The 26,281-nt window shown below is 55.5% G+C and overlaps 11 protein-coding genes across 11 annotated transcripts; 7 read left to right on the forward strand and 4 right to left on the reverse strand.

The window, feature by feature from the left end:
- Positions 1-369: 369 nt before the first annotated feature.
- WHR41_01154 (uncharacterized protein) lies at positions 370-1,056 on the forward strand (the record flags this gene model as incomplete). The annotated part of the gene is made up of 1 exon (XM_069369760.1): positions 370-1,056. The coding sequence occupies one exon, from the start codon at positions 370-372 to the stop codon at positions 1,054-1,056; it is 687 nt and encodes a 228-aa protein (XP_069233315.1).
- Positions 1,057-3,370: 2,314 nt separating this feature from the next.
- WHR41_01155 (uncharacterized protein) lies at positions 3,371-4,732 on the forward strand (the record flags this gene model as incomplete). The annotated part of the gene is made up of 1 exon (XM_069369761.1): positions 3,371-4,732. The coding sequence occupies one exon, from the start codon at positions 3,371-3,373 to the stop codon at positions 4,730-4,732; it is 1,362 nt and encodes a 453-aa protein (XP_069233314.1).
- Positions 4,733-4,790: 58 nt separating this feature from the next.
- Positions 4,791-6,488, reverse strand: cka (Casein kinase II subunit alpha). Its single transcript, XM_069369762.1, has 3 exons — positions 6,137-6,488; positions 5,283-6,076; positions 4,791-5,225 (listed from the first exon to the last, which is right to left on the reverse strand). The coding sequence occupies exons 1-3, from the start codon at positions 6,249-6,251 to the stop codon at positions 5,121-5,123; spliced, it is 1,014 nt and encodes a 337-aa protein (XP_069233313.1). The 5' UTR covers positions 6,252-6,488; the 3' UTR covers positions 4,791-5,120.
- Positions 6,489-6,629: 141 nt separating this feature from the next.
- Positions 6,630-8,004, forward strand: WHR41_01157 (uncharacterized protein). Its single transcript, XM_069369763.1, has 2 exons — positions 6,630-6,909; positions 6,962-8,004. The coding sequence occupies exons 1-2, from the start codon at positions 6,775-6,777 to the stop codon at positions 7,793-7,795; spliced, it is 969 nt and encodes a 322-aa protein (XP_069233312.1). The 5' UTR covers positions 6,630-6,774; the 3' UTR covers positions 7,796-8,004.
- A 276-nt stretch (positions 8,005-8,280) lies between these two features.
- On the forward strand, positions 8,281-11,020 carry WHR41_01158 (uncharacterized protein; the record flags this gene model as incomplete). The annotated part of the gene is made up of 2 exons (XM_069369764.1): positions 8,281-10,439; positions 10,511-11,020. The coding sequence occupies 2 exons, from the start codon at positions 8,281-8,283 to the stop codon at positions 10,881-10,883; spliced, it is 2,532 nt and encodes an 843-aa protein (XP_069233311.1). The 3' UTR covers positions 10,884-11,020.
- Positions 11,021-12,757: 1,737 nt separating this feature from the next.
- WHR41_01159 (uncharacterized protein) lies at positions 12,758-14,785 on the forward strand (the record flags this gene model as incomplete). The annotated part of the gene is made up of 1 exon (XM_069369765.1): positions 12,758-14,785. The coding sequence occupies one exon, from the start codon at positions 12,758-12,760 to the stop codon at positions 14,783-14,785; it is 2,028 nt and encodes a 675-aa protein (XP_069233310.1).
- Positions 14,786-15,149: 364 nt separating this feature from the next.
- On the reverse strand, positions 15,150-18,113 carry WHR41_01160 (uncharacterized protein; the record flags this gene model as incomplete). The annotated part of the gene is made up of 2 exons (XM_069369766.1): positions 15,150-17,855; positions 17,910-18,113. The coding sequence occupies 2 exons, from the start codon at positions 18,111-18,113 to the stop codon at positions 15,150-15,152; spliced, it is 2,910 nt and encodes a 969-aa protein (XP_069233093.1).
- A 320-nt stretch (positions 18,114-18,433) lies between these two features.
- Positions 18,434-19,341, forward strand: WHR41_01161 (uncharacterized protein; the record flags this gene model as incomplete). Its single annotated transcript, XM_069369767.1, has 2 exons — positions 18,434-18,493; positions 18,553-19,341. The coding sequence occupies 2 exons, from the start codon at positions 18,434-18,436 to the stop codon at positions 19,339-19,341; spliced, it is 849 nt and encodes a 282-aa protein (XP_069233094.1).
- Positions 19,342-20,625: 1,284 nt separating this feature from the next.
- Positions 20,626-23,595, reverse strand: WHR41_01162 (uncharacterized protein; the record flags this gene model as incomplete). The annotated part of the gene is made up of 1 exon (XM_069369768.1): positions 20,626-23,595. The coding sequence occupies one exon, from the start codon at positions 23,593-23,595 to the stop codon at positions 20,626-20,628; it is 2,970 nt and encodes a 989-aa protein (XP_069233091.1).
- A 311-nt stretch (positions 23,596-23,906) lies between these two features.
- Positions 23,907-26,196, forward strand: WHR41_01163 (uncharacterized protein). The gene is made up of 3 exons (XM_069369769.1): positions 23,907-25,004; positions 25,060-25,125; positions 25,182-26,196. Exons 1-3 carry the CDS (start codon positions 23,930-23,932, stop codon positions 25,277-25,279), a joined length of 1,239 nt encoding a protein of 412 aa, XP_069233092.1. The 5' UTR covers positions 23,907-23,929; the 3' UTR covers positions 25,280-26,196.
- On the reverse strand, positions 25,006-26,022 carry WHR41_01164 (uncharacterized protein). Its single transcript, XM_069369770.1, has 3 exons — positions 25,759-26,022; positions 25,409-25,674; positions 25,006-25,349 (listed from the first exon to the last, which is right to left on the reverse strand). Exons 1-3 carry the CDS (start codon positions 25,918-25,920, stop codon positions 25,316-25,318), a joined length of 462 nt encoding a protein of 153 aa, XP_069233089.1. The 5' UTR covers positions 25,921-26,022; the 3' UTR covers positions 25,006-25,315.
- Positions 26,197-26,281: the final 85 nt, after the last annotated feature.

Genomic DNA, 26,281 nt, shown 5'->3' on the forward strand with positions numbered 1-26,281 from the left:
CTTTCGTTCTGCTGATCCTCTCGGACCCCCGATTGTATCGCAGAGCGCTGAAGCGGTGGCAATACGCGCGATGCGGTACTGGGAGACGTCACAATGTGACTGCAACATGCTGACAAAGTGACTGCTGGGCAGTGAATGCTCGAGGCCGTCTCATTGAATGGCATTGAAGCTAACGAAACCACCTGCTTTGCGTTCACCATCTACTTCTTCACTATGTGCATTGAACGGCGCCTTTCCTCCATCGTATAGACACCACCTCTTCGCACGCACCGAACTGTCAGAAGTTCAAACACCGAAAAACATCCAAGAAGACTCTCCGGCAGTTCAACCAACCTCCTAAACATTCTCCGAAGATCTTTGTTATCAATCATGCCGGCAAACGAGTCGCGTCAGACAACACCGAAGGTCACCACTTCCGATGGCTTCCCACTCATGGAGCTTCCATACGATGTGAGGCATAACATCATCGAGCACATGATCGACGAGCAGACGATCCGACCATTCATGATACCTTACGCGACTCCCATCGGCCTCCCTAATGCAGCTCGTGCCGGCGACCGCCTCCTTAGGCGCGAATGCATTCTTATCACGTTGAAGCTAACGACACTGGAGGTGCAAACTGGAGCCAGAAATCTGATCCTTCAAAGGTGGCTAGCGAGCATCTCCTTCGAAGGTGTGGAGACCTCCTACAAGACCGCCTTCGATGCGATCCGCTCGTTGAAGTTCACGCGCTTCTCGCTCTTCCCAATCGCGCAGGTGACGTACGATGACATTGTGCTGTGCCAAAAGAGCAAGCACCTGCGCAAGTTAACGATCAACTTCCACCCCGACGCGCTGATCGTCTCTCACCTTGGTCCGGTCCTGAACTATGCCCCTGCATTCAGGCAGGATTCTCACCTGGCCGGGCTATTAGAGCTCTCGAATCTTGAAGAGCTGCGGATCGAGACGTCGGGTCCGGAGGCGCGGATGAGGGAGATCCGTGAACTGGCCGCATGGTTCGAAGAGGAGTTCGAAAAGCGGGCTCGGAAAGTGAGTGTGACCGTCCACAGGCCATGAGTTGCTTCTCTAGGCGGTGGCAGAAAGGTTCTCTGGGAAATGTGGCGGGGATATCGCGCCTATGATCATAGGCCAGACTCCTTTCCGAGCAGTATTGTTCTGAGTTGAAGAGGCATACTAGGTAGCAAACTGCGCACCATTGTCGATACCTCAGTATTACATGCATTGGCATTCTCCAAAGCGTGAGATATGTGCGCAGATTGCCGCGAACGATCGCTGATGGCATTTGTCAGGCAAGGCACTCAGGTGTAGTACTCGAAGGGATACACCAGCAGGATGTCTGACTTACATATCAACAGTGAATATATCCTAGTGACTGCGCGGAGCGATCGACCAGTACGGCAGTCACTGGCCCCAAATTTACGTGCACAATTCACCTTGCCGCGCGCGCCAGGTGCAGGGCCTTTCCACCATCTCCGTCACCCATATATACACCAACAACTTTATGCGCTTGTCAGGACAAAAGTTCAAAAGCATTTCTCTAGTCGAGCCAAACACGCTTCCGAGCATCCGTGAATCCATTTCAAGCACCTTCAACTTCGGCAAAACCAACCACGATGCCGCTGTCCTTCGCACAGATCTGTGCAAGAGCCAATGGCGCAGAGGTGAGTATTGAATATCGAGGATGTCAAGACCGATGCTAACTTCTCAAATCCTAGATCGTCGAGTTCGATGGCCTCACAATGACCAAGGAACTGGCCCTTGTCGTGAGATCAGCATCCGGAACCTACGCGGTGCACCACCAACAACTGCAGGCGACCGAACTCTTTCTTTCCGACATGCCAAATAAGGACTCTTTGCATAGAACCTCCGAGGGCCTCCGCCGCATTTCGCAATCTGGTCTGCCGCTGATGGAGTTGCCCTACGACGTGAGGCACACAATCCTCGAGCACTTGGTGGACAGCCAGACGATCCGGGCCTTCCTTAAGTGGTCCGAAATTGCTCTTCGTCTTCCAGTACTGGCTCGCGCAGGCAACCGTCTCCTGAGGCGCGAGTGCATCCTCGTTGCCCTGAAATCTTCAACCATCGAGATTCACAGCGGTCCAGGGAATGACGCCCTACAGTCGTGGCTGAAAAAGATTTCCTTCGAGGGAGTGGAAACTTTCTGCAAGAATGGGTACGACGCGGTCTGCTCGCTGAAGTTTCCATACTTTTCCCGCTTCCCCCATGACCGGCCAGGGATCACCATCAACCACGACGTCTTGCTGAGCCAGGAATGCAAGCATGTGCGGAAGATTTCAATTGACTTCCACTACAATGAGTTGGGCGGTTACGGATGCCGTGATCCATTTATCAAGGATGCAGCCACCTTGCGCACGAACTACCAGCTGGATGGCTTGTTGGAATGCTCGCATCTCGAAAAGCTGGAGATTCAGACGTCCGTTGAGGGCGCGAAGAGGAGCGGCATAGATGAGCTGATTGTCTGGTTCACCGATGAGTTCCAGAAGCGTGGCCAGAAGACCGTTGTTAGCCTTGCTTGAGACGGCTTTTGTCACCAAATCCAAGTATTAGGGGAGGATGCGTGGCAAAGAACTCGCACGCGCATGCGGAGGTGTCGATTTCAAACGTAGATAGTCCTTAGGGCTACTCAGTGTGAGAGTGAAGGCCGATGCGGGGCACGGATGTCGATAACTTCTCTACTCGTGGATGACAACGTCTGATAGAAGTCCGTGTCTGTTGCTTTGCCACGAAAGGGTGAGACCCCTCAGGCTTTGGGAAGCAGGATCCGGTGTATAGCTTCAGTCCTCAAGTAAATTCAGACCATCAGTATCCAGTTTCGTTCAGTAAAATTTTGACACTGCCTCGACTTGCGATTGTCCTCGAGACATCGTGTATTCATCATCTCGAGCTGATGCCCATCCTCTGCTCCCTCGCCTTCTTAGCTCTCGCTGCATGAGCCCGAGCACTAGCCGCGGGAGAGTCATCATTTTCGATCAAGCTCTCTGTTGTATCTTGTGAGCTATCCATTTGATGCTGCTTCATTGCCTCGTTCGCCGCCTGGCGCTGCTCGAAAGCAGCAATGTCGGCTTGAGTGAGTGTAATTTTGGTAGGAGAGCGAGAAAGCATGATGCTTAGAATTCCAGGTTATAAATAGTGCTTTGATACGTTTTTGTATTCGTTATTGTATCCTCGTAGGAATGTTGGTAACAGGTCTCACGCCATGTTGTCGAGACGCGATGTTGTCGCGATTGCCGCAAGGGGAAGGAAGCCCGAGGCGAGCGGGAGACGGCGATCTCTTGGCCATGAACTTCCGCTTGATGAGCACGCTTCGAGAGGAGTGCCGGGCGAAAGATTAGCTGCGTCCACAGCCAAAATGATACAACAACGCAGCCTCGCCCTCCTGGGTGCTGCTGAGCGACAGATTGTCCGTCAGAAATGGCGACAGAACGGACAGTGCCTGCGCTGCTTCCACGCCTCGAGGCAGCAAATGGCCGAGGAGGGCAATGGAAAGCCGGCCAACGACAACGGAACTCCTTACAACGCACCGAAGCGTGGACCCAATCGACAGGAGCGCGCCGCGAAGGTGTCTTCTGAGGTCTCTGCCATTGCGGCCGACCTGCCTAAGGCCAACCTCAAGGGACGCAATGCCGAGGTGGAAGGAGCTCAATCGAGAGGCACTGGCGTCACCCCTCAAGCGAAGGGCAAATATGTTGGACCTGGACGGATGGGAGAGAATGACAGCGTGCGCAAGGAGGGTCCTTTCGCGCAGCCCGTCGGCAGGGTGACCAGGGAGTCTGATGAAGACCCCACCACATCGAAAGAGGCGCGCGGCGTGAGGACGCCAGACAGCAAGCTGGAGGACCCAGAGCAGGGCGGCGCAAGTGTCATGGAGCCTCTTGGAGCGGTTCCTGAAGCCGCGAGTGCCAGCAAGCCTACTGCCGGCACAGAAGAAGCAGTGGCTACAAACGCCTCTCCTGTCGAAAACGCAAAGCCAGTGGCCCCAGCGGAGAACGTTGCCCCCTCGAAAGGGTCCCCAACCGCTGAGGAGTACCTAAACTCCGGCCTGGGTAGCTCCACGCTCCTGGCCTCCAACTTCGCCGGGATGGTAGCAGACCGCGCCAGCCTTGTCGCCCCAAGAAGCTCTCCATCGGCCCCTGCCCCGGCCGAGGTCGTGCGCCGCCTCAGACACCAAGGCGGCCATCTTCTCGCCTTCCATTCCCATGCAGAAGAAAAAGCATATCGGAGCCCTCGTGAAAAGCTGATCGCGGAAAGAGACGCGCTGCAACAGGAGATCGAGAGGACGAAAAGGGAACGAGGCTTAGGCTGGAAGAGCCTACCAACGGAGCTGAGGTCAAAGTACCACGGCGTCAGAGAGCAAATCCAAGCAATGCCCAAATTCACCCCTATGCCGATAAGGTCTCGAAAAGCGATCGTCAACCGTATGGTGTCTGGTCAGTACGACGAGCAAATCTTGTTCAAGCCTGGCACGCCCGCGCACGAGCAGCCGGTGGCCAAGACTGTTACCAAGGAATTGCTGAAGAATCCCACCTATCTCAACAAAGACATGGAGAAGCTGCGGACGAAGCTCAGGAGTCTGCTCCCAGCTCCTGTCGCTAAGCCTGCGGCTAAGAAGCCTGCAGTCAAGAAGCCTGAGGCCAAGAAACCCGAGGTCAAGAAGTCTGAGGCCAAGAAACCTGCGGCCAAGAGGCCGGCTAAGGAAGCAAAGGCAAACTGATCAGCAGCAATGTATCTAAATGTACCAAAGAAGTGTATAACAATATGTCAAAGCAAGACAGAGAAAAAGTCGAAATTCATCATACGTTGCTGTACTATTCCCACGCACAGCCATCAGGAGCGGCCTTGCCAGATGCAGCCTGTCTTGCTCTCGCTTCTCAGCCAAGCTATGACAATCAGCTTCTGCAAATAGTGCTGGACACGCCCGTCCGCGAGGCCAAATAAACCCCCTGCGCAGCGCCTTGCCGGGGATGCTAGACCGAGTAATGCTAACTCACATCCCAACTCCTCTTTCCAACCGAGCAAGAAATCTGACTCAAATCGCGTATGACGAGTCGGCGTACATATCGCGAAGGCATGGTGTGCTTCCGGTTCTGCAATCGAGACACTTATGCGTGTGCGTTCGTGGAGTTTTGAAGCTCACCGGTGAGTTCGGCTTGCCTGACAGGGGCGAAGTATGGGTGTGCCATCGCCTCCTTCGCTGTGAGACGCTCCTGGAGTTTCTGTCAGTATTTCTTCACGTTGGGAATGTAATCCAGATGTTGACATACCTGGTGGTCGTAGCGTAATAATTTGTCAAGGAAATCGATCGCGTCATTGCTAACAAAGCGCTGGTTTTCCGAGTTGACGAAAGCGTGCCAGCTCTTCTTCGGGAACCTTCCCAGGATGTCGTCGTACTGCGCGTCGAGCTCTATGTCGTACTTGTCGAGGTAGTCGAAGAGATCCTCCGTTCCCAACACCTTCGCGATCTTAACCAGCTGGTCGGAGTTGGAGTTTCCGTGGAAGAATGGCTCTTTCCTGAAGATCATGCTCGCGAACATAGCTCCCAAACTCCACATGTCTAAGCTGTAGTCGTATTCTTGGAAATCCACCAAAAGCTCAGGTCCCTTGAAATAGCGCGAGGCCACGCGCACGTTGTATTCGGTTCCGGCGTGGTAGAACTCAGCAAGACCCCAGTCAATCAGCCGCAGCTTTCGAGCCTCGTGGTCAATCATGACGTTGTGCGGTTTGACATCTCTGTGCATGATGCCTTTCGAGTGGCAGAAGTCCAGCGCTTTCAGAAGCTCGTTGATATAATACCGGACATCGATATCCTGGAACTTGGGGTATAGTGTGCGGAAGTCGGTGTTATTGACATGCTCGAATATCAGGGACGGCGTCTTCGATTGCGAGTCGCGTACCACGTCCAGTAATGCGACGATGTTGGGCCCGCCAGACAGGTTTTGCAGGATTTTGATCTCGCGCTTGATCTTCTTCTTCTTAACGGGCTTGAGGACCTTGATGACGCACTTCTGGTAGTTAACCACGTTGATGCCCTCAAAGACTTCACTGTATTTTCCGCGGCCTGGCGAACTGCGTGTCAGCATTCAATTCCAAGAGCAGCACGCGATCCGGGACGTCGTACCTATTTTGCGCACGACCTCGTAGTTCTCCAGTACGCCCCAGCTGATGTTCACACTGTCATAATCCCAGTATGCCCGCGGCATCTGCTGGTTGACATCGGCGTAGACGCGCGCCATGGTGACAGATCGAGCGCGCTCGCTCAGTGCGCGCTATGAGTGATATACAGCGGGGATGGAGGGGTTGGAAGAAATGAGCTTCGAGCGGTCAGGCTGGGGTGAGGCCTGCCGGGGCGGCGCGGTGGTCGAGGGCAGGCGGTGAGGGCGGCGACGCAGGACAGCGTGTTCGACGTGGTGCAGTCGTAGACCGAGCTGGCCAGGCTCTGCTGGTTGGAGGTCGGGGTTGGTCGTGTGGTGGGGCTGTTTTGGGCTGGAGAGCAGAGTCGCACTTGGACGTCGGCTGGGCTGGCTGGCCCGAAGCTGCCGGCGGCGGACCTTGCCGTCCTGCAGCCGCTGCAAGATCGGCGTCACTTTCACTTGCAATTTAGCTTCGCGGCATGTGATCGATCCTACACTCTCATTGCACTTTGCGACTTCCTCTTCGGACGCGTCGCAAACCATGGACATGGTACCATGAAACGATCTGGCACTCTACGACACTTGAAGCACGGAGGAATGCGGAGACGGCTCAAGGCCCACAGCAATGTTCTACGACCTTAACGTGCCTTGGACGGCCAACGATACCGGTCTTCCCAGGACCCTGAACTTCCTATACGAGCTTGGATACAGTGTTGTCGCTCTCAACTACATCCTGATTGGAAAGCTCCCAAATGAGCTTGTACGTGATCCTCTTGCCATACTAAAGGCCTCTGACTGACAACACCGACCAGTCCTGCGCAATCCCGAATCCCTTGCCGTACAAAGACCTACCCTCGAAACTCGAAATCCGGCGTCGCATAACCGTCACGCTCACAGACTCGCTGCAAAATGCGCGTCTCAATGCACTGGCAGCCCAGTACGACATCCTCGCCCTGAGGCCCACGGACGAGAAGACGCTACAGCTTGCCTGCGGCAGCCTCGACTGCGACATCATTTCCCTCGACCTATCGCAGCGATTCCCTTTCCACTTCAAAATCAAAACTCTCACAGAAGCGATCAAGCTGGGGAAGAAAATCGAGATATGCTACGGCCATGGGTTGCTCGGAGACAGCCAGGGAAGGAGGAACTTGATCAGCAATGTGACGCAGATCATCCGCGCCACTAGAAGCCGAGGGCTTATTATCAGCTCTGAGGCTAAGGGTGCTGTGGCGTGCAGAGGACCATGGGACGCTATAAACCTGTCTGCGGTTTGGGGACTGGGGCAGGAGAGAGGGTATGAGGCAATGACGAAAGAGGCGAGGAATGCTCTGGTTGGCGCACAATTGAAGCGTTCAAGCTTTAGAGGAGTGATCAATGTCGTCCATGGAGGCGAGAAGCCCGCGCCGGAGGTGAAAGCCGGTGCAACCGAGAAGAAGGGCGAAGCGCAGAAGCAGAAAGGGCAGATGACAAACGGGCAGGGCGCGAACGGTCAAAAGAGGAAGTCCGATGCTCTAGGAAGTGAGACAAATGACAGTGGCTCTGGGATTCCCATGAGCAAGACACAGATGAAAAAGCGCGCGAAGAAAGAGAAGATGGAGGCGGAAAGCAAAGCCGCAAAGTCTACAGGTGACGCGAAATCGAATTAAATGACAACTATCTGAAGACCTACTGGTATCTCATCGGCTGCATTGAATCAGGTCCCCTTCTCCTCCAGAGTATTCGGACAGACGTTGACTCCGTCATGACACATTGCTGGGGAATCAGCCCCGCCCTCGCAGATGCTGGGCGAAATACACTTGAGCTTTGCCACACCAGACTTTGAGTTGAATAATGAGGACCACGCGTAAAACTGTGGTGTGGTTTAACTGAGGTAGGTCAACGAAAGAAGCTCCCTTGCTTTCTTTCTATTGTTGATTGGGCCTCAAGGAAAATTCGGGGCTGTCCTACATTCCAAACGCGGTGTAGGAATCAACATGGCTGGTAGACGCGTCGAACCCATTTCTCGCAATGCCAACGGACATGGACGTGTCGCTTTGGATGCCGTGAGACTCCGCCCTCTAGCCTTATGAAACTAACCTGTGTACATCTTGGATTAGTTGTCGCTCGTTCGACAAGAGGCCGCCAATCCGTCATGGCTAGATCAGCGATCTGCCTTCGCATCATTGCGATTGCTGTACTACTTTCCACGTTCCTTACACACGTCGCCACCTTTGAAGAGATCAACTTTGGCTCCGTCGCAGACCATGGATTATCCGAGCGGGATCTATTGCAAGTCGGAGAGGCAAACTACCTTCTGGGCCCTCAGCCGGAGACCATTGCTGAGCTTGGTCCTGATGAAGCTCCTCCTGAGACACATCAGCACCAGAAGCGCGTCGGTTCTGGAGCACCCTACTGGGTATCCCAGATCAAGCGACAGGGCAAAAGTCCTTACGCTGCCAACACGTCGTTCGTCATTTGGAGAAACGTCAAGGAATATGGAGCGAAGGGGGATGGCATCACCGACGACACCGACGCGATCAATCTTGCTGGCTCTATCGGCGACCGGTGCGGTCTGGGCTGCGACAGTCGACTCTCCGAGGCTGCTATCGTCTACTTTCCTGCTGGTGTCTACAGGTTGTCCACGCCAGCTATCATGTACTACCACACTTCGTACGTCGGTGATGCCAACAATTTGCCAACTTTGAAAGCACTTCCGTCTTTCGATGCCATCGGCGTGATCGATGCCAATGTGTATCTGCCCTATGGATTCAATTGGTATCAGAATCAGAACAACATGTGGAGACAAGTGCGTAACTTCATCATCGATATCACGGAAGTCCCGACAAACAGAGAAGTCCACGGCATCCATTGGCAAGTCGCACAAGCCACCAGCCTGCAGAACATTGTCTTCAACATGGCGCCTGCACGGCCAGGCGACGGTAGCCGACAACACGGCATCTTCATGGACAATGGATCTGGTGGCTGGCTGGAGGACCTGATCTTCAATGACGGCGACACCGGCCTCTTCGCAGGCAACCAGCAGTTCACGATCGTCAACGCCACTTTCAACCGCTGCAACACGGCCATTTTCCAGAATTGGAACTGGGTATTCCTCTACAAGGACATCGAGATCAACAACTGCGGCGTAGGCCTCGACATGAGCCAAGGCGGTGACGTCCCAGCCATGGGCTCGGTCATCCTGCTCGACTCTGTGATCAGGGACACCCAATTCGGCGTCCTGACATCTTTCAGTCAAAAGAGCACCCCTTCGGCTGCCGGGACTTTGGTCCTGGATAACGTCGACTTCATCAACACCGACCCTGCCGTAGCTTACCGGAACGGCACAGTCCTCGTCGAAGGCAACCGCAAAATCGAAAGTTACCTGCAAGGCAGAGTCTACTCCGCCTACGAAGGCTCCTACGAGGAGAACAACTTCACCTGCTACGGCCCCGCCGCAAGATCAGCCAGGATCCAACAGCTCGTCGGCGGACCCCCAAAAAGCCCCAACCTCCTAGACGCCCGCGGCCGCTTCTACCTCCGCAGCAAACCCCAATACGAAGGCGTGCCCGTCGAGCAGTTCAAGTCGGCCATGGACTTCGGCTGCTCGGGCGACGGCTTCACGGACCAGACGCAGTGCGTGCAGGATTTCCTCAACAGCATCCAGCCCGACGAAATCGCCTACTTCGACCACGGCTCCTACATCATCCGCGACACGATCGAGTGCCCGACGAACATCAAGATCGTCGGCGAGATGTGGGCGATCATCATGGTCGAGGCCTCGCCCGTCTTCAGCGACATCAACAACCCGCGCGTCGCCTTCCGCGTCGGCCAGCCGGGCGACAAGGGCGCCGTCGAGATCACGGACATGCTGTTCGAGACGCGCGGGCCGACGCCCGGCGCCATCGTCATGGAGTGGAATCTGGCGGGCACGACGCCCATGGCGGCGGGCATGTGGGACACGCACTTCCGCATCGGCGGGACGAACGGCACGCTGCTGCAGTCGAACAACTGCCGCAAGACGCCCGGCAGGGCGCACGGCGCCGCGGAGCAGTGCTACTGCGCGTTTCTGATCTTGCACCTGACGCCGTCGTCGTCGCTGATCATGTCGAACAACTGGGGCTGGGTGGCGGACCACGAGATGGACTTGGACGACCACTTCCAGATCGACATCTACAACGGCAGGGGCCTGCTGGTGGAGTCGCAGGGCCCGACGTGGATCTGGGGCAGCTCGTTCGAGCACTCCATGCTGTACAACTACAATTTCGCCAACTCGAGGGACGTCGTGATCGGGGTGATCCAGAGCGAGACCGCGTAAGTCGAGCGTCCACCAGACAAAAGAAAGACAGACCAAGTCTTGCAACTAACCTCGAAAAAAATCCCAGCTACATGCAAAACAACCCCAACGCCCTCTCCTCCTTCCAGCCCGAGGAGCGCTACTACGACCCGACGTTCGAGAACTGCTTCCTCCCCACGTGCCCCAAGACCTACGGCCTCGTGGTCAAGAACTCCACCAGCCTGTTCAACTACGGCGCGGGGCTGTACAGCTTCTTCAACAACTACGACAGCGGCTGCCTGATCACGGAGAACTGCCAGCAGTTCATGGTGCTGGTGGAGAAGAGCGAGGGGGTTTATCTCTACGGGCTGAGCACGAAGGCCGCCGCGATCATGGTCGAGGTCGACGGGGTGGCGCTGGTGCCGGAGGGCGCGAATGTGAATACTTTCTGCAGGACGGTGGCGGTGTTTGAGTATCCTTAGTCCCTGGAGGGATGCGTGCGTTGGGCTGTTTCCCAAATCATTACCTAAATGAGGCAGCGGGGGAGGTAGTGTGCGCGGTTTTCGATGTCACTCGCTAGCTGCAGTCGATCAATAACATGAGCTTTTTACTCGAACAACGTTGTGCAGCGATCAACAGCGCTGTTTTTGGTAGGCATGCCCCGCGAGTCAGGAAAGTCGATCCTGTGACATAGGCCTGTGCCAGCTGTGACGTTTTCGGCACCAACGGCTCTTCACATGTTCTCAGAAATGCAGGCAGGCGCGAATCCATCGGCGAAACGGCACGGCGCCAAAGCGCGTCAATGGACAAAAAAGCAAACACGCTGAATCGGCCAGTTAAACCTTCGCGAGGTGCAGTCCGTGAATTCGGAGGGGTCGGTTGGACGGTAGTCTTCATACGGGGCTGGCTCGCAATGGCGTGATTGGCTTGACTAATGCGATGGGGGAAAGTCTGTGGTTTGGGACTTTGGTGGAATTACGGCATGCGGGCTTGCTTGGTGAGGCGAGGGAGCCCTAGAATTTCCATGGGAGATCCCTCGAAATTCTGGAAGCGGGAGGACTTTTTGCGTTTATCGGGGCGGGATTTGATGGGGCTTTTGCGCATGTCCGAGAGAAGGCGTCTCGGTTGGTGAATGGGAACGAGCAGATAATAATACACGATTTACTAATGCGTCCATGGATGTTGGCTGAAGATCTGCTACAACATTATTCGCTTGCTTTATTGACGTCAGGCAAGGATCGAGTTTCATCAGAGGCTGTGCGTGAAAAAGGCGATCAGGCGATACTGCTGCTGGAGCCAGTCTGGCGCTGGGAGTGACACACCGCAATGCTGGATGTTCGATGGTTGAGGCCTTAGGACGCCGTAGCACAGCGGACAGCTACCACTGCCGCAACTTCCGCATCCATGGATGATGGAGCAGAGGACAGCCGCTTTGTTTGGGTTGAGCCTCGGCAGCGCAGGCCTCAGGCGCTTTGAAGGCAGCGTCGCCCGTCGCCTGTCCGCGCAGCCGGGAATACTAGGTAAGGCACCGTACTGGCGCCTGGCAGTGAAGTCATGCGTGCACACGTGACTGTGGGGAGACAGGATTGCGCCTGCAGCCTCTCCGCGAGATCTGCCACCGCGGCAGCTGCGATCCAGGGAGCAACACCAATGCGGCCTAGCTCCGTTGACCTCTCGCGCGCGGTGATTGGGCGGGTGTCGTCCTTATCTCTCAGGCAAAGGCTGTGTCGCGGCTTCACCTAAACCCTCTGTTTCTCTCACGTACTGCTTTGCCCTTCTTACGTACAGATGCGACTGTCCAGCCTGCGCTTCCTGCTCGCGAGACCCTTGGCTGATGAGCCAGCCGCGTGAGGCAGACCGTACATAATCACCAACACATGTTCTTATCGCGCGTCCTTCCCACCCCGTGAATGATCCGCACGCCGTCCGTCCCTGCCCTCGCTGCTGCCGCTGCTGCTGCTGCTCGCGTGAGAGCGCCTTCCTCCAGTCGCCCGTCGGCCCAATGACACCCAGCGCCCTCGACCATCTCATCCTCATTGCCGCCCTCTGCGACCCGGCAGACCGCGTGTGAAGCCTGTCTGACGCCTGCCCGCAGCGCTGCCAGCGCGCATCCGATAACGCCTCCCTGATTATTACCCATTAAATCCACACTCCCAAATCCTACCCCAGCCCTATCACCTATCTGCACGCCTACTCCTCCCGCGTCTGGCTCCAGCACCGCCTGCCTCCTCGGGATTCCCAGCCAGTCCCCTTGCGTGAGGCGTCCGGAGTAGGCGGGTCTTGGGACGTGCTATCCTCCTGATATCAACCCTCCACGTCACCGCCCGACGCCTTATACACGCCGCATACCGCAGCCATGGCGACTGCGATGGCCGTCCAACCGCTGGCTCCCAGACCCTGCTCGCGCGACATCGCCGCCTGGTCGCCACCCAAGCAGCGCTTGATGGACAACAACGAGTCCCGCCCCGCCCTCAAGCAGCTGCAACAGAGTGCGCCCCAGCGTCCGCGCCGAGAACGCCCCTGTGACGGCTGTCGACGCCGCAAAAGCAAGTGCGTGTTGCAGGAAGGTCGGCGTTGCGTCTTGTGTGAGTTCCACAAGCAGGACTGCACCTTCGTCGAGAACGCCCAGCCCCGAAAGCGCAAGGTCGACGACACCAACAAATCCGACACCTCGCCGAACAAGAGGTCGGCTGCATCCTCCGTCAAGGCCTCGACGCCGCCAGCAACGAAACCCCAACAGCCCATCTTCGATCTATCCAACATTCCCGCCCCTGCGCCTCCGGTCCAGCCTGCTGGCACCAAAGTGCTGTCTGTCGTCGATGAATCGTTGAGCTTGCAACGGCATCGACACTGCAGGTATGTCGGCCAAACTACTGCATTGGACGCTCGTTTGATCGGCTTGGGCGATTTCAACGAAACCAATGAAACGGAATCTCAAGTTGGCCTTCTCCGTCAAGTAACCGGCACCGAGTACTTCAGCACACACGACGACGCCGACGTTCCCATGCCTGACGACGAGGCGAGGGCACTGGCCGATATCGAACGCATAGTCGGTCCTCACGGCAACAAATTGATCGAGATCTATTTCCGCAACGTCCATCCCAGCTTTCCTATCATTCAGAAGCAGGCCTTTCTTGATAGGCATCGTCATGGCGATCGACAATTCAACCCGCCTTTGCTTGCTGCAATGTATCTTTTGGCTCTTGGATGGTGGCAGCAAGAACCCACCCTTGCCTCGCAACCTAGACCGGACATTGCCCGACTGGAGTATATTGCCATCACCAGCCTGACAATGGCCATGCAACGACCCAAAATTTCCGCTGTGCAGGCTGGTCTACTGCTTTTGCAACGACCAAAGTCAAGCACCTGGACACTTACCGTACAACTCGTCGCCCTCGGTCAAGACATCGGTCTGCATCTGGATTGCTCAAACTGGTCCATCCCTCTGTGGGAACGTCGTTTGCGCAAGCGACTAGCATGGGCACTCTATATGCAGGACAAGTGGAGTGCTGTTGGGCATGGTCGCCCTTCCCACATCTCTGCGGCTGACTGGAACGTTCCGACTCCTGTGCCGGACGACTTTGACGAATCTGTTCCTCCCATTGACTCCACCACCGACGAAGAGGACGAGGAAACCCTTCGTGGCCGCTCCCTTTTCAACCAGATGATCACCCTCACATCCATCATGGCTGAAGTGTGCGACACCTTCTACTCGCAGACTGCCAAAGCCGACATCGATCGTGCCGGCAAGTACGCCACACAGCTTGTTCTTAACCGTGCCAAACCCGTCCAAATCCGTCTCAAGGAGTGGTTTGCCAAGCTGCCTGCTGAGTGCAAGATGGACTCTTACAACACAAACCAGCTTAGCGCGACGGGTTACCTGCACCTGGCTTACTTTGCCACCGAGATTAGCATCCACCGCCGCATTGTCCAGTCGCTCCGCCCTCCCACCACGCCCTCAGAGTCTTACATGATGTACATATGCCGCTCTGCTGCGAAGACCCGCCTCATCAGCGCCATGGACTTTGTCAATCGGCTGCGTCCGGAACACCTCAGTGCATTTTGGTACTTTGCTTCAGCGTCTAACTTTGCCCTTATCGGGACTTTCGGTGCGCTGCTGCAAGCTACCAGTCCTGGGAGTGAGGAAGCGGCCTTCTACGCCGCACGTCTGAACGAGTTCAAGTGGACACTTAGCGTCAGTGCCGGAAAGGCGCCTTGGATCCAGGGAGCTCTGGAACTCTTGGACGCGACTGCCACCATGCTGACACGATTACCGAGCAAACCGGCGAGCGTGGCAGATGAGGAAGGAATGGACGAGGAGCTCATGATGACAGGATTCGGAGTCGGAGCTGTTCGACAAGAGATGGAGGTTGACAGATGGTGATGGGCTTTTCATTTTCCCTGTTTTGCATTGTCGATTAATGTGCTGCCACGAATTGGATTGGGATATCATGACGAGCGACACAGGATACCAGAACCACAGGCGTTTCACTAAATTAGGGGGGAATATCCACGGCTTTTTTTTTAGAAGAAAGAATCAAGATCTTACATATGCATCTAAATGCTACGGACCGCTGCAACGCTGGCCATCGCAATCCTGCCTCTTCCAATGCACCTGAAAGAGAATACGAGAGTCCTCGCTAGCCAACTCGGAAGCCTCGAGTTAAGGAAATCAGAAAAAAAGGAAAAGAAACCCATCCCAGAAAACGCCGTCCGTGTCGTCGTCAAGAGAAGCGCACAACTCATCATCACCGAGCCGGCGCCTTCTCCGTCTCCCTCACATCACCCCCAAACCTCCCAACCGTCACCCTCTCCACCTTCCTCGCCTGATCTTTCACCATCATCCCCTCCCAGCACAGCTTCTCCCCAGTCCCCACATCCTCGTCCGCATCCAACCTCCCCAACCCCCCGTTCGCAATCCACTGCCCAACAACCTCCACCACAAACCCCAGCTTCCTCTCCACCTCGTTCGCCCTCACCACCCGCGCCCTCGCCCGCCCACTCTCATGCAACAGCCCCCGCACCGTGTCGCCCAACACCTCCCGCCCCGCAATATGCGCCGGCAGCAACTCCCCCTCCGCGCGCAAGTGCGCCGCCGCCTCGGCCGAAATCACCGTCGCGCTCACCAGCGTCCCGTCCGCGCTCAGGACCAATTTCGTGTGGTCCGGGAAGTGCACCTGCATCGCCCCGTCCGCGAACACCCACATCCCCACGTTGCCTATGCGCTGGTAGAAGCGCACAAACACCTCCCCGCGCCCCGCTCCCGCCTCTCCACCGGGCACGACAACATCCCCCTCCAGGCTCTGGCACATGTACCGCCCGAACTTCGCCCACAGCACGCCGAGCACCTTCCGCCGCGCCTCCTCCGCCTCCACGCTGCCGAGCCCCTTGAACACCTTCCGCCTGATGCCCTCCTGCCCGGCGTCCTCGAGGATCTCGAGCGGCACGCTGTCCGCGTTGCCCAGGTCGCGGCGCAGCTTCGCGAGCCAGCGCCGGCCGCACGCGTTGTAGACGTGCGTGACGGGCGTGCCAGGGGCGCGCGCGGAGGCGTTGAAGACGCAGCCGACGGTGCCGTCGCGCAGCACGTAGCCGACGCCGTGCTTGATGCTGTAGTCGACCCATTTGCAGACGAAGGGGAGGTGGGCGGCGGCGCTTGCGGGGGGGAGGGGCGCGTTGGTTGGTGGGGGCGCGTTGGAGAGGGAGGCGAGGAGGTTGGAGCGGAGGGTTGTGAGGCGGGTGAGGACGGAGGAGGGGTCGCTGGAGGGGTGCGTGGTGGTGGTGTCGTCTGGGAGGGTGGGGAGGGGTTTGCGCGGGCGAGGGAGGGTTCTGGACATGCGGGGTGGGGGCGGGAGGGAGAGGGTTGGGGGGCAGGGTTGGTCTTCGGGGTCGGAGTGGATTTCGACGACGGCCTCGGCTTTGCGGCGCGGTTTGCGCAGGGGGGAGACTTGTTTCAGTTCGTCGAGGGTGGCGAAGGCGCCGGCGCTGGCGGGTGGGGAGACGGGGCGGTCTGCTTTTTTGACGGTTGCCCGGGGCCGTCTGGCGAGGCTGGCGTCGGCGCTGCGTTTGATGGAGGTGGTTCGCTGTGGTTTTGTGGGAGCCGCGTCGGAGCTTTGCTGGGACTGCGACGCTTGGTAGCCGGCACTGGAGACTGTGTTTGATTCCCGAAGGGTGCCGGTTGTCGAGCTGGTGGCGAGGCGACTCCGGACTGTGCGGTAGGCGGGCACCGAATCGTTGTCCGATGCTATCTTCACTGATTCGGCGGCCTTTGCCGTCTCCTCGCTAAGGGTTCTGGCTGCGCGGCGGACAGATCCTGTGCGTGCTGCTACTCTCGACGCTGGCCTAGTAGGAGGGGGCATCATTTCGGTGTCGCGTGCGATTCTTCGCTCGGAGGTGAGGGTTGATCTGGGTTTGACCACCTCGTTGTGTGAGATCTCCCGCATTCCTCTCATGGTCGAAGTTCTCGAAGAATCGGATTCTTGGGGTTCGGGGCTTCCAGCAGATTCCCAATCGCTGACTGTAGAGACGTAGACAGTATCTTGCGGAATGGGCATCACGGGTGCCGTTCCTAATTGCGCCTCCTTGTGGAAATCATGGACGATACTCTTAATCTTCCTTCCACGGTTGAGCTTGAAGCAAGAGCCGTCGGGAGTCCTGCCAACACCAGCTTCCTTGCAAAGATCGAACCAAGAGTCCGTGTAGCCTTGGTCGCGGGCAGCTTTGCTGGGGAGGGCAACTTCGGACCATTGAGGGATCTTCTCGCGAGATGCGACTGGGATGTGGTGAGGGACGTATCCCATTCGGAAGAAGGGCTGGCCAATAATGTCGTCGGGCTCAGGGCGATCCTCTTCCGGAACCAGCAGTGAGGCGACCGTGTTCCTGAGGTCGGCAGAGATGTCGTTGTGGGTGGCGCTAAGCTCCGGCCATTTATATTCACCCTGCTTGAGCTTCTTGTAGATCTCCTCCTTGCTGCTGGCGTGGAAGGGAGCTCTGCCGACAGCTAGAGTGTATGTGATGACGCCGATAGACCACAGGTCTACCTTTTCGTTGTGTCCCTTGCCTTTCTCCAAAATCTCCGGCGCAAGGTAGTTGGGTGTGCCGCACATCGTGGTTCGTCGCTTGACTTCCATTTCCTTCTCGGTGACAAGCAGAGCTGCGAGACCGAAGTCGCCGACCTGGACATTCATGTTCGCGTCGAGGAAAAGGTTGCCAGTCTTCAAGTCGCGGTGCACGACATGTCGCGTGTGCAGGTATTTGACTGCGCCGCAAATCTGAATCACAAATCGTCGGATTTCCGGGAGCGTCAAGCATTTTCGCTTTTTCAGCATGTCCGCTAGCGAACCGTTCGGACACATGTCCAGGACCACATATGTGCTCGTTTGGAAAGAGAAGGCGCGGTAAAATGTCACAATGTTTGGGTGCGAGAGCTTCGAGTGGATCTGCAGCTCAGAGACGAACTGTTTACCGCGTTAGCACACCTCTTTTCCGGTAGAATGCCTCCATTGTCGCACCTTTTGCGCCAGCTTCGCAGGTTCCATCTTCGTCTTGACGATTTTGAGGGCAACAATGTGTCCGGTCGGTTTGCTGCCATCGTAGCGCTCTGCGCGGTGGCAGATGGCGAAACCGCCTTTTCCGAGCGACGGGCCTGTCGCATAGTTGACACCAGTGGGTTCGGTCACGATGGGTGGAGGAGGCTCAGCATGGATGGAAGACATTTTTCGTTGTCGCTGGCCGGATGTGCACAAGAGCCGTCCTTGTCTGCGCTGACCATTCTCGAAGACATCGGATGGAGGCTTGAGGTTGGTGTTGAGTTTACGGATGCGTTGCTAGGCAACGTCGGGCTGTGCGCAAAGCTCGGTTCGCGTTCGCAGAGCTCGAGCCGCGGATCGGAGCTGAAAGCGCGGATGAGAAGGCAAGAGATGACATATCCTCTCGCTCACGGGTCACGACGGGAATATTGCAACTTGCTGTCGACCATGTTCTGAACAGCTCTTGTCGGATCGTTGCATCCGTGTGGTTCCTTGCTGCGCGCATCATGTCACTCACTTTCAAGATTGCCTCGCTTGCAATCCGTACTCTCGCAAAACCGATTGGCGTACGTACGCCAAGCCATCACTTCAATGTTTCACACCTCATTGACACGTCTTGATGTAGAATTATATCAAGAGGCAGGCCAAAGAGCATGAAGGGTTCAGGCGCTTTGCTGTTGCTCAGGCGCAGCGTGTTCACAGGATAGACATGCGCATGCGCCTGGGCATGCTGCACGACAGCGCTGCTCAGGAGCGCATGGCCGAGCGTGAACGTAAAATGGCGGAAGAGAAGAAACGACAAGCGGAAACTCCAACGGTGATGACGGAGCTACAGCAGAAGAAGCATGATGAGGAGCAAGCACGCAAGAAGACCGAGGGCGGGGCAAAGAAAGAAGAGAAGCAACATGTACCAAGAATCCGACCGCTCAGCGAGGCGAAAGCTATAGAGCTCGGTGCCAACTTCTTTTCGGAGTCATTCATATTCGCGGTCGCTGTAGGCTTGCTTGTCTGGGACAGCTGGCGCAGCAGGAGCAAGGCGAAAGACCAAAGAGAAGTGTTGGAAGATCGGTTGGACATCGTAGAGGCGGAAGTTGAAAGACTACGGAACAAGTATGAGCCAGGCTGGGATCCGCTGTCGGAGAAAGATGAAGAGCCTGCGAAATTTGCATGGTATAATCCGGCGGGATGGTGGATGCGAACAGAACCCAACCAGGACTCAGCGATCGACGTGGTTAAGGCGAGCCAGTCGGCGCAGGGCACTACAGCGCCGCTCAGCGGTGCGAAGGCTGCTGACGATGCGAAAGCTGTTGTGGGAGAGAAAGCAGCGCCAAAAGACGAGAAAGCCACTAAGCAGGCATCCGGCGTGCCTCCAGTCCGGATAGATACGGTGTCGGCGGCGAACAAATCGCGGTAAAGCGGGTGAGATTTCCACCGCAATGTGTGTATGTACATATGAGATACCCCCCACTTCTGTATTAAGAAAGGCTCTTCAGCCAGATTTCTGTAACTCGCGCGCGCAGCCTTACTGAATCTCTAACTCGACCTCACTTCTTGGCGAAAGCAACATAACAAGCGTCAAGTGGGAAATTGCAGCGACATCCAAAGGTATCGTCATTATGTTTTGCACGGCTCTCAGAAGACGCCGATCTTATGCTTCGGTGCTGCCATCCTTGATCTCGACTGATGGCTTGAAGCTACGAGGTATGCACGTTCATCTAGAAATGGGAAAAGCATTGCTCAAGCTCGCACATAGAAAGCAACTTGGGGACCCGTGACCTCGCCATCCCTCCTCCAACTCCTCCGGGCTCTATCAACGGCGCGGACAGCAAAACCGAACTTCGACTGCTCCTGCTCGCACCCAGCTCAGTGTCCGATGCCAACCTGTCGTGCACCTTAGAACGAATCCACCATTTTGCCGCTTTGACAGGTGGGCAAGACCTCGCGATTGTCTTTCTACTCAACCCTCCAATAGCCTCAACCTTCGTGACAGTCAAGGATCTTACTGCCAATGATAGCAATCGGGCTACCGATACAAATGGCGTGATCGCATACGCCAGACTACAGGCTGCTCTGCTTCCACGTCAAGATATCCCACCTGTTCCAATCCTGCCGCTCGCCGCATTGGAAGGCCTGCCACAGCTCCTCAAAAAGCACGTGAACACGATTTCGAGAAAGGTACAGCCTCTGGCTCCTGCCACAGCGCCATTCGAGTTGCTGCAGCTTTGCACTACCGAGCCGCCAATGGATAGGCAGACAGCTTATTTCGTGACAGACTTCAAAAGTAGTCTGCGCGAGCTTGCCACGGCATGCGCATCATCTTTGGACTTGGATGGATCTCGCTCGGATCATTCTTTGCTTGAAACATCGCAGAAGAGTGACCTCAACCGGGACGGTCACGAAAAACTCCAGGGAATCGGCTACGACGCTTCCGCAATGAATGATCTCAGAGATCTGCTTGATCTTGTTGGCGATGACAGATGCAGGGAGATCGTGGATTTCTGGAGTACGGAATGGGTCGCGGAATGAGAGGGAACAACTACTTTCGCTGGCACCAATGAACATCTCCCAAACGTGGTTGTTCCGGAGTAATTAGCTCGTCTCTATACTTAGTGTACACGCATGGCTACTTAGTGTACACGCATGGCCATGCTGCCTCCTTGGGATGGTGCCTTGTTCACTTCCAACGTACAGTACAATCTCAAGCGTGTTCCCTTCCTCTTTCCATATCACGCAGAACCTGCCCTGCAATCTCAATCGCTCCCTCAGGCAATCCAGCCATGCGTGCGACTTTGAGTGCATGACTCTTCTTATTCACACCCTTCCGAAGCTTATGCACATATGCCCAGCTTCCATCGTCATCTTCAGAGACATCGGTATGATAGCACCCCAAACCCTCAAACTCTTCAGTCATGCCTGCCAACGCGTGGAAGTGTGTCGCGAATAGCGAACGGCATTTGTTGACATGCTGGAGATGATGTAGGCAAGCATAGCCGACCGCCACGCCGTCTTCAGGGGTAGTGCCGCGGCCAACCTCGTCCATGATAACAAAAGAACGCGGGGTGGCTTGCTTGAGAATTTCCGCCGTCTCGAGCATCTCAACCATGAATGTCGACTGGTCTTGGTACAGGTTGTCCGCCGAGCCGACGCGAGAGAAAATCTTGTCGACCAAGCCAAGCTCAGCATACTCCGCGGGAACGAAACAGCCTGTTTGCGCTAAGATGGTGATTAAAGCATTCTGTCGCAGATAGGTGCTTTTTCCCGCCATATTTGGACCAGTGATGAGATATATCATCTCGTTGCTGTCGCCGACTAAGCAATCATTGGGCGTAAAATGGCGGCCTTGGTCCATGAGACCTACATCGACCGTTGGATGGCGACCGCCGACAATTTTATGCGAGGTGCTTGAGTTGAGAACCGGACGTGTCAGACTGCGTTCCTTTGCCACTATAGCACTGGAGCAGGCAACGTCAAGCTCGTCAAGGACTGCAGCGTTTCTCCTCAATTTCATGAGGTTCTCAAGGACTTGACCGCGCAATTTGTTGAATACACGTTCTTCCTCAGAGCGGATTCTCAATTTAGCATCGTCGATGCTGACGCCAAGGTGTGTCCATTCAGTGATGTGAAACGTGCGGGTCGACTTCGTCGAGCCTATACTGCGTGCTCCTGGAAGGGCAGCAATCTTGCCATTCGTGTCTTTGCCTTTGACGTGGCAGAAGTGGCCCAACTGTGCGCTCCATTTGAGTGTAAGGCTCTCCAGCCCAGTCTCTTGGCGAAGCTTTTGAGCCAGCTCGTGTTTCTCTAGGAGCAGACCTTGTAGGTCCCTGTGCGCTTTTGAGAGCGTTTGGGACGCATTGCTTCGCATGATCCAGATATCTTGTTCGCCATTACTTATGGCAGTATCAGCTCCGCCATTGGCCTTTTTTGACGCTCTACGAGCCAGCTTCGGTGGCGCTTCGCCGGCCGCATCAGCGTTCATGACTTCTTCCGCCATTGCCTCTGCTTCGGTCGCTTGGTCGACTTCGGCTTGATGCTTGCGCGAGAGTCCCTCTTCATCGATGGTAGATTGTATGCTGTTCGCAACTTTGACCGGATCTTTCAGCTCAAACCTCCCAAGTAGATTCTCAAAGCATTGCAAGTCGGTGAGAGGATCAAAATCGGGGCTTGAATCTTGATCGGACGTCAGCTTGCTCGCTTGCACGTGTTCTTGCAAGGCTTCGAAAGTCTGCTGCATCACTTCAATTGTTTTGGCGAGCCCAAGCATGTCGTCTGCGTCACCTCTGCCGATCGAAAAACGCTGCAGCAATCGAAATGTGTCGAAAGTCTTGCGAAGTAATCCCTGGACAAGATCTCGAAGAGAATCCTTACAGCGCAGTTCCTGGACTAAGTCAAGTCGATCGTTGATGGTTGCCAGCGATAGCGATGGTGATACTAATCGCTGGCTCAGCAACCTCGCGCCGCTTTTGGTGACTGTCTTCCGGATGGTTTGAAGGAGACTGCCCTGTGTCAATCCATCCTTGAGGGTCTGGCGGATCTCGAGCCCACGCAAGCTTTGTTTATCAATGACCATGTATTCGTCCGGCGATCGCCTGACGGGGGACTGTAACTTGATACTACTCTCGAACAATCGACTGCGAACATATTCAAGGATCAAGCTGCCTGCTGCTTTTTCGTACTCGGTGAACGCAGACTGTTCCTCCGTTGACAGCGGCGATTCGAGCAAGTCCGACCAGTCAGCTATGGAGACATTGGGAGAGGTGTCCTGAAAGTGTAGCGGCGTCCCCGTGTTCCCGAATAAATTTTTCACCAGCGACGAGGACGCGTCTTGAAGCGTTACATCCAACACGATCTCTCTAGGGCCAATGCGCGCAATCATAGATGCTAGCGAAGCCACGTCGCTGCTTTGAACGAAGAAATCTCCGCTGGAAAGGTCGACCCAGCTCAAACCAACCTTGATGTTCCTGGTGTTGTGTTCCAGCGACTGACTTTGTTCAAGCTGACTGGCGATTACTCCTTTGACATGGACGCTGAGCAAATAATTGTTCTCGAAAGGGTCCACGAAGTTTTCGTCGATCAAGGTGCCAGCTGTGATGACTCTTGTCACTTTTCGATCGTACATCGGGGCACCTGGCTTCAAAAGGCGTTGACTGTCTGGCAGGCGTATCTGTTCGCTTATGGCAACTTGCTTTCCGAGGTCCTGAACGAACATCTTCAAGTATCTGTCCAGTTGAGTGTGCTGGAATCCGGCCATGGCGACATCTCCAAGAGCCGTAGCACGCTTGGCCCTTTTGAGATTGACAAGTGGCGCGTATTGCTCGACTTGATCGAAATACATCTCGTAGAAGTCGCCAACGCGGGTGAGCACGACGCAGTCGCTGAACTTGCGGACATTGTTGAGGTGCTGTTGGAGTACAGGTGGATACTTTTTCTCCGGTGGCTTGTCTGTCTCGTCCTTCGGTAGAGGTGGTAGTACGCCCTGGGGAAGACTGTCGACTGCGATGGTCGTTTTCCGTTTGGCGCCACGCGTCAATTTCAAGGAGACATGGGAGTGTAACCCGACATCGTTGTGCACGAACGATGCATTTGCATTACCAGCAATTATTGCTATCCGCGTTTCAATCGATGTTGGCATGCGACATTTCGCCGGCCGGAGGATTCTATTGGCGATCATGAGGGAGTGGATGTCGCCAATTTGAACGAAAAATTAGGAAATGCAGGAGCTGTCACATCGCGTTCTTGAAAAGCCATCCAGAGACTCGAATGCGTACTGAATCAAGCCCCGAAACGCCAGATGAAAAGAATACGATGTTCATGTTCTGGTTGCTATCAGGAGTCAATCGTTCCAAGCCCAGAGTTCGTTTGATGAGCTGATCAGCCAGACCCTTGCTGCTCGATCGATGGAAACTCTAAATTTCACGCCGCGGCCTCCACCGCGCTCGTAGGATGCGGGACACTGATGGCTTCTGGTCCCGCATCTGCGCCTTCGTCATTAGCCTCTCTTTTTCATGACCCTCGCCTACAACATCCGCATCCCTACCGCCATGGCCTCAGAACAACAACGCGCGGCCTTTCCGCCGCTCAAAAATGACCTCCTCCTCCGCACCGCCCGTGGCGAGACCGTCGAACGCCCGCCATGCTGGGTAATGCGTCAAGCTGGCCGTTACCTACCCGAATATCACGAGGCCAAGGGCAAGCGCGACTTTTTCGAATGCTGCCGTGATCCTGAGGTCGCTTCTACTTTGACATTGCAACCAATTGAAAGATACGAGGGTTTGATCGATGCCGCCATCATCTTTTCCGACATCCTCGTCATCCCTCAGGCAATGGGAATGGAGGTTGTCATGCTCGACGGCAAAGGCCCTCACTTCCCTAACCCCCTCGAGGGACCGGAGGATCCGCAATACAAGGAGGTCATGGAGAGGAGCGTGGATGTGAAGGAGAGCTTGGACTACGTGTACAAAGCTATTACCCTCACAAGGCAGAAGCTTGACGGAAGGGTGCCTCTGTATGGCTTCTGCGGCGCTCCCTTCACGCTGCTATGCTACATGGTGGAAGGCGGTGGCAGCAAGATCTTCAAGCAGATGAAGGCGTGGATCTTCAAACACCCGGCCGAGAGCAAGAAGCTCTTGCAGAAGATCGCAGAACTCTGCGTCGAATACCTCGCCCTCCAGGTCGTTGCTGGTGCGCAGATCGTCCAGGTTTTCGACTCATGGGCAGGAGAACTGAGCCCTGCTTCTTTCAAGGAGTTCTCACTTCCTTACCTGACGCACATCTGCGACCACCTGCCGGCGAAGTTGCGCGAGCTTGGTCAAGAGCCTGTTCCTATGGTGGTCTTTGCAAAGGGAGCGTGGTATGCTTTGGAGGATCTTTGCAAGACAAATTACAACATCATTGGCCTGGACTGGCTGCACGAGCCTTCCGAGGCATACGCTGTTGCTCAGAAGTACGGAAAGGTCTTGCAGGGAAATGCCGATCCTGGCGTGCTGTACGGCGGACACGAGGCCATGACCAAGGTCGTGGAGAACATGGTCAATGGGTTCGGTGGTGGAAAGCAAGGCTGGATCGCGAACCTTGGACATGGTATGCTTCAACTCATTATTTTCGTTCATTTGCCATGAATGCTAACATAACTTAGGCATCACACCCTTCGTGAAACCCGATGAACTCAAATTCTACTTCCAGGAGATTCACAGGCTAGCAGGTAGATGACTCCGCCTGAACAAGCCAAAAAGGACAAACTTGCCAACCATGCTCTAGCTCAATCAACCAAATCCGCCCCAGCCTCTTCCGCTCCCAGTGTCTCAACATTCGAGCAGAAGATGCACGAGCGCAACATCAACCACGGTGACTGGTGAGACTCGTAGCCCGCCACATCACGCGTGATCATCGCCTCATTTGGGCGTGCCCTCACCAATGTCCTCGTACCTGCATCGATCAGTCAGGCGGCGAAAATTCAATACATCAAAGATACACGTATCACCTACCAGTCTTCGGGGTGCTTGCGAATAAACTCGTTCATGAGATCCTCGCACTCTTGATTTTCAACGTTGACAACCTCGATGCCGCGCTGCTTGAGGTACGATTCGCCACCGACAAAGGTCTTGTTCTCGCCTAAGACGACACGCTTGACCTTGTAGAGGATACACGCGCCCGTGCACATGTCACAAGGTGAAAGGGTGGTGTACATGGTGGCACCCTTGTAGGCTGAGGCCGGCAGGCGGCCAGCGTTCTCTAGAGCTGAGATCTCTGCCTGGTGGAAATGTCAGAAATTCCGCGATAGAAAGGTAGGCGACCGTGCCATATCGAAGGAAAATGAGCACAGGGGAGAAAATACATGGATGGTCGGGCTATCCTTCTGCATGCGCATGTTGTGGCCCTTTCCCAAGATCTTGCCATCTGCAGACACCAAGCATGCTCCGATGGGCACGCCACCCTCACTAGCACCCTTCTTGGCCTCCTCGAGAGCGGCTTTGAAACCTTCGTCTGCGGTGGACATCTTGTGAACCTGTCTTGTTGGTTGAAGTTTAGCGAATATATCTTCAGAGGCGAATCTGTGACGCTTTGCCGCAAACTGATAATGGGTTATGATAGGTGACCGACGAGAAAGTTTGTCGGCATGTGGAGTCCGACCGACCGAGCATCGGCCCAGGTACAACTCGAACTTGACTCGTCGCGCATTTCACGAGACGGGAGAGCTCAAATCTTGCTGTGAAGCACTCTTTGCTCAGATCTAGTAGTTGCCATCTACCACAGATAAGCCTCACTCCATTGATAATATGCATTCACGTGAAACAGCGCCGATTCAATTCTGATATCCATCGTCGCTCGCCATTCTCGCGCGTCTGTACCTTTCCCGG

This window comes from Cladosporium halotolerans (genome assembly GCF_011745625.1).
Source record: "Cladosporium halotolerans strain TM138-S3 chromosome Unknown Sca3, whole genome shotgun sequence".
In the NCBI taxonomy this organism is placed as follows: domain Eukaryota; kingdom Fungi; phylum Ascomycota; class Dothideomycetes; order Cladosporiales; family Cladosporiaceae; genus Cladosporium; species Cladosporium halotolerans.

What these genes read in the sequence shown, in the direction of transcription:
- WHR41_01164 (XM_069369770.1), bottom strand. Translation starts at nt 25,920, where the DNA reads ATGTCCACCGCAGACGAAGGTTTCAAAGCCGCTCTCGAGGAGGCCAAG. An exon ending in AGGATAGCCCGACCATCCAT is followed by an intron (nt 25,675 to 25,758) that starts GTATTTTCTCCC and finishes CATTTCCACCAG; the next exon opens with GCAGAGATCTCAGCTCTAGA. An exon ending in CGCAAGCACCCCGAAGACTG is followed by an intron (nt 25,350 to 25,408) that starts GTAGGTGATACG and finishes TGATCGATGCAG; the next exon opens with GTACGAGGACATTGGTGAGG.
- WHR41_01157 (XM_069369763.1), top strand. Translation starts at nt 6,775, where the DNA reads ATGTTCTACGACCTTAACGTGCCTTGGACGGCCAACGATACCGGTCTT. An exon ending in GAAAGCTCCCAAATGAGCTT is followed by an intron (nt 6,910 to 6,961) that starts GTACGTGATCCT and finishes AACACCGACCAG; the next exon opens with TCCTGCGCAATCCCGAATCC.
- cka (XM_069369762.1), bottom strand. Translation starts at nt 6,251, where the DNA reads ATGGCGCGCGTCTACGCCGATGTCAACCAGCAGATGCCGCGGGCATAC. An exon ending in CGAGGTCGTGCGCAAAATAG is followed by an intron (nt 6,077 to 6,136) that starts GTACGACGTCCC and finishes GCAGTTCGCCAG; the next exon opens with GCCGCGGAAAATACAGTGAA. An exon ending in TATTACGCTACGACCACCAG is followed by an intron (nt 5,226 to 5,282) that starts GTATGTCAACAT and finishes CAGAAACTCCAG; the next exon opens with GAGCGTCTCACAGCGAAGGA.
- WHR41_01163 (XM_069369769.1), top strand. Translation starts at nt 23,930, where the DNA reads ATGACCCTCGCCTACAACATCCGCATCCCTACCGCCATGGCCTCAGAA. An exon ending in GATCGCGAACCTTGGACATG is followed by an intron (nt 25,005 to 25,059) that starts GTATGCTTCAAC and finishes AACATAACTTAG; the next exon opens with GCATCACACCCTTCGTGAAA. An exon ending in GGAGATTCACAGGCTAGCAG is followed by an intron (nt 25,126 to 25,181) that starts GTAGATGACTCC and finishes ACCATGCTCTAG; the next exon opens with CTCAATCAACCAAATCCGCC.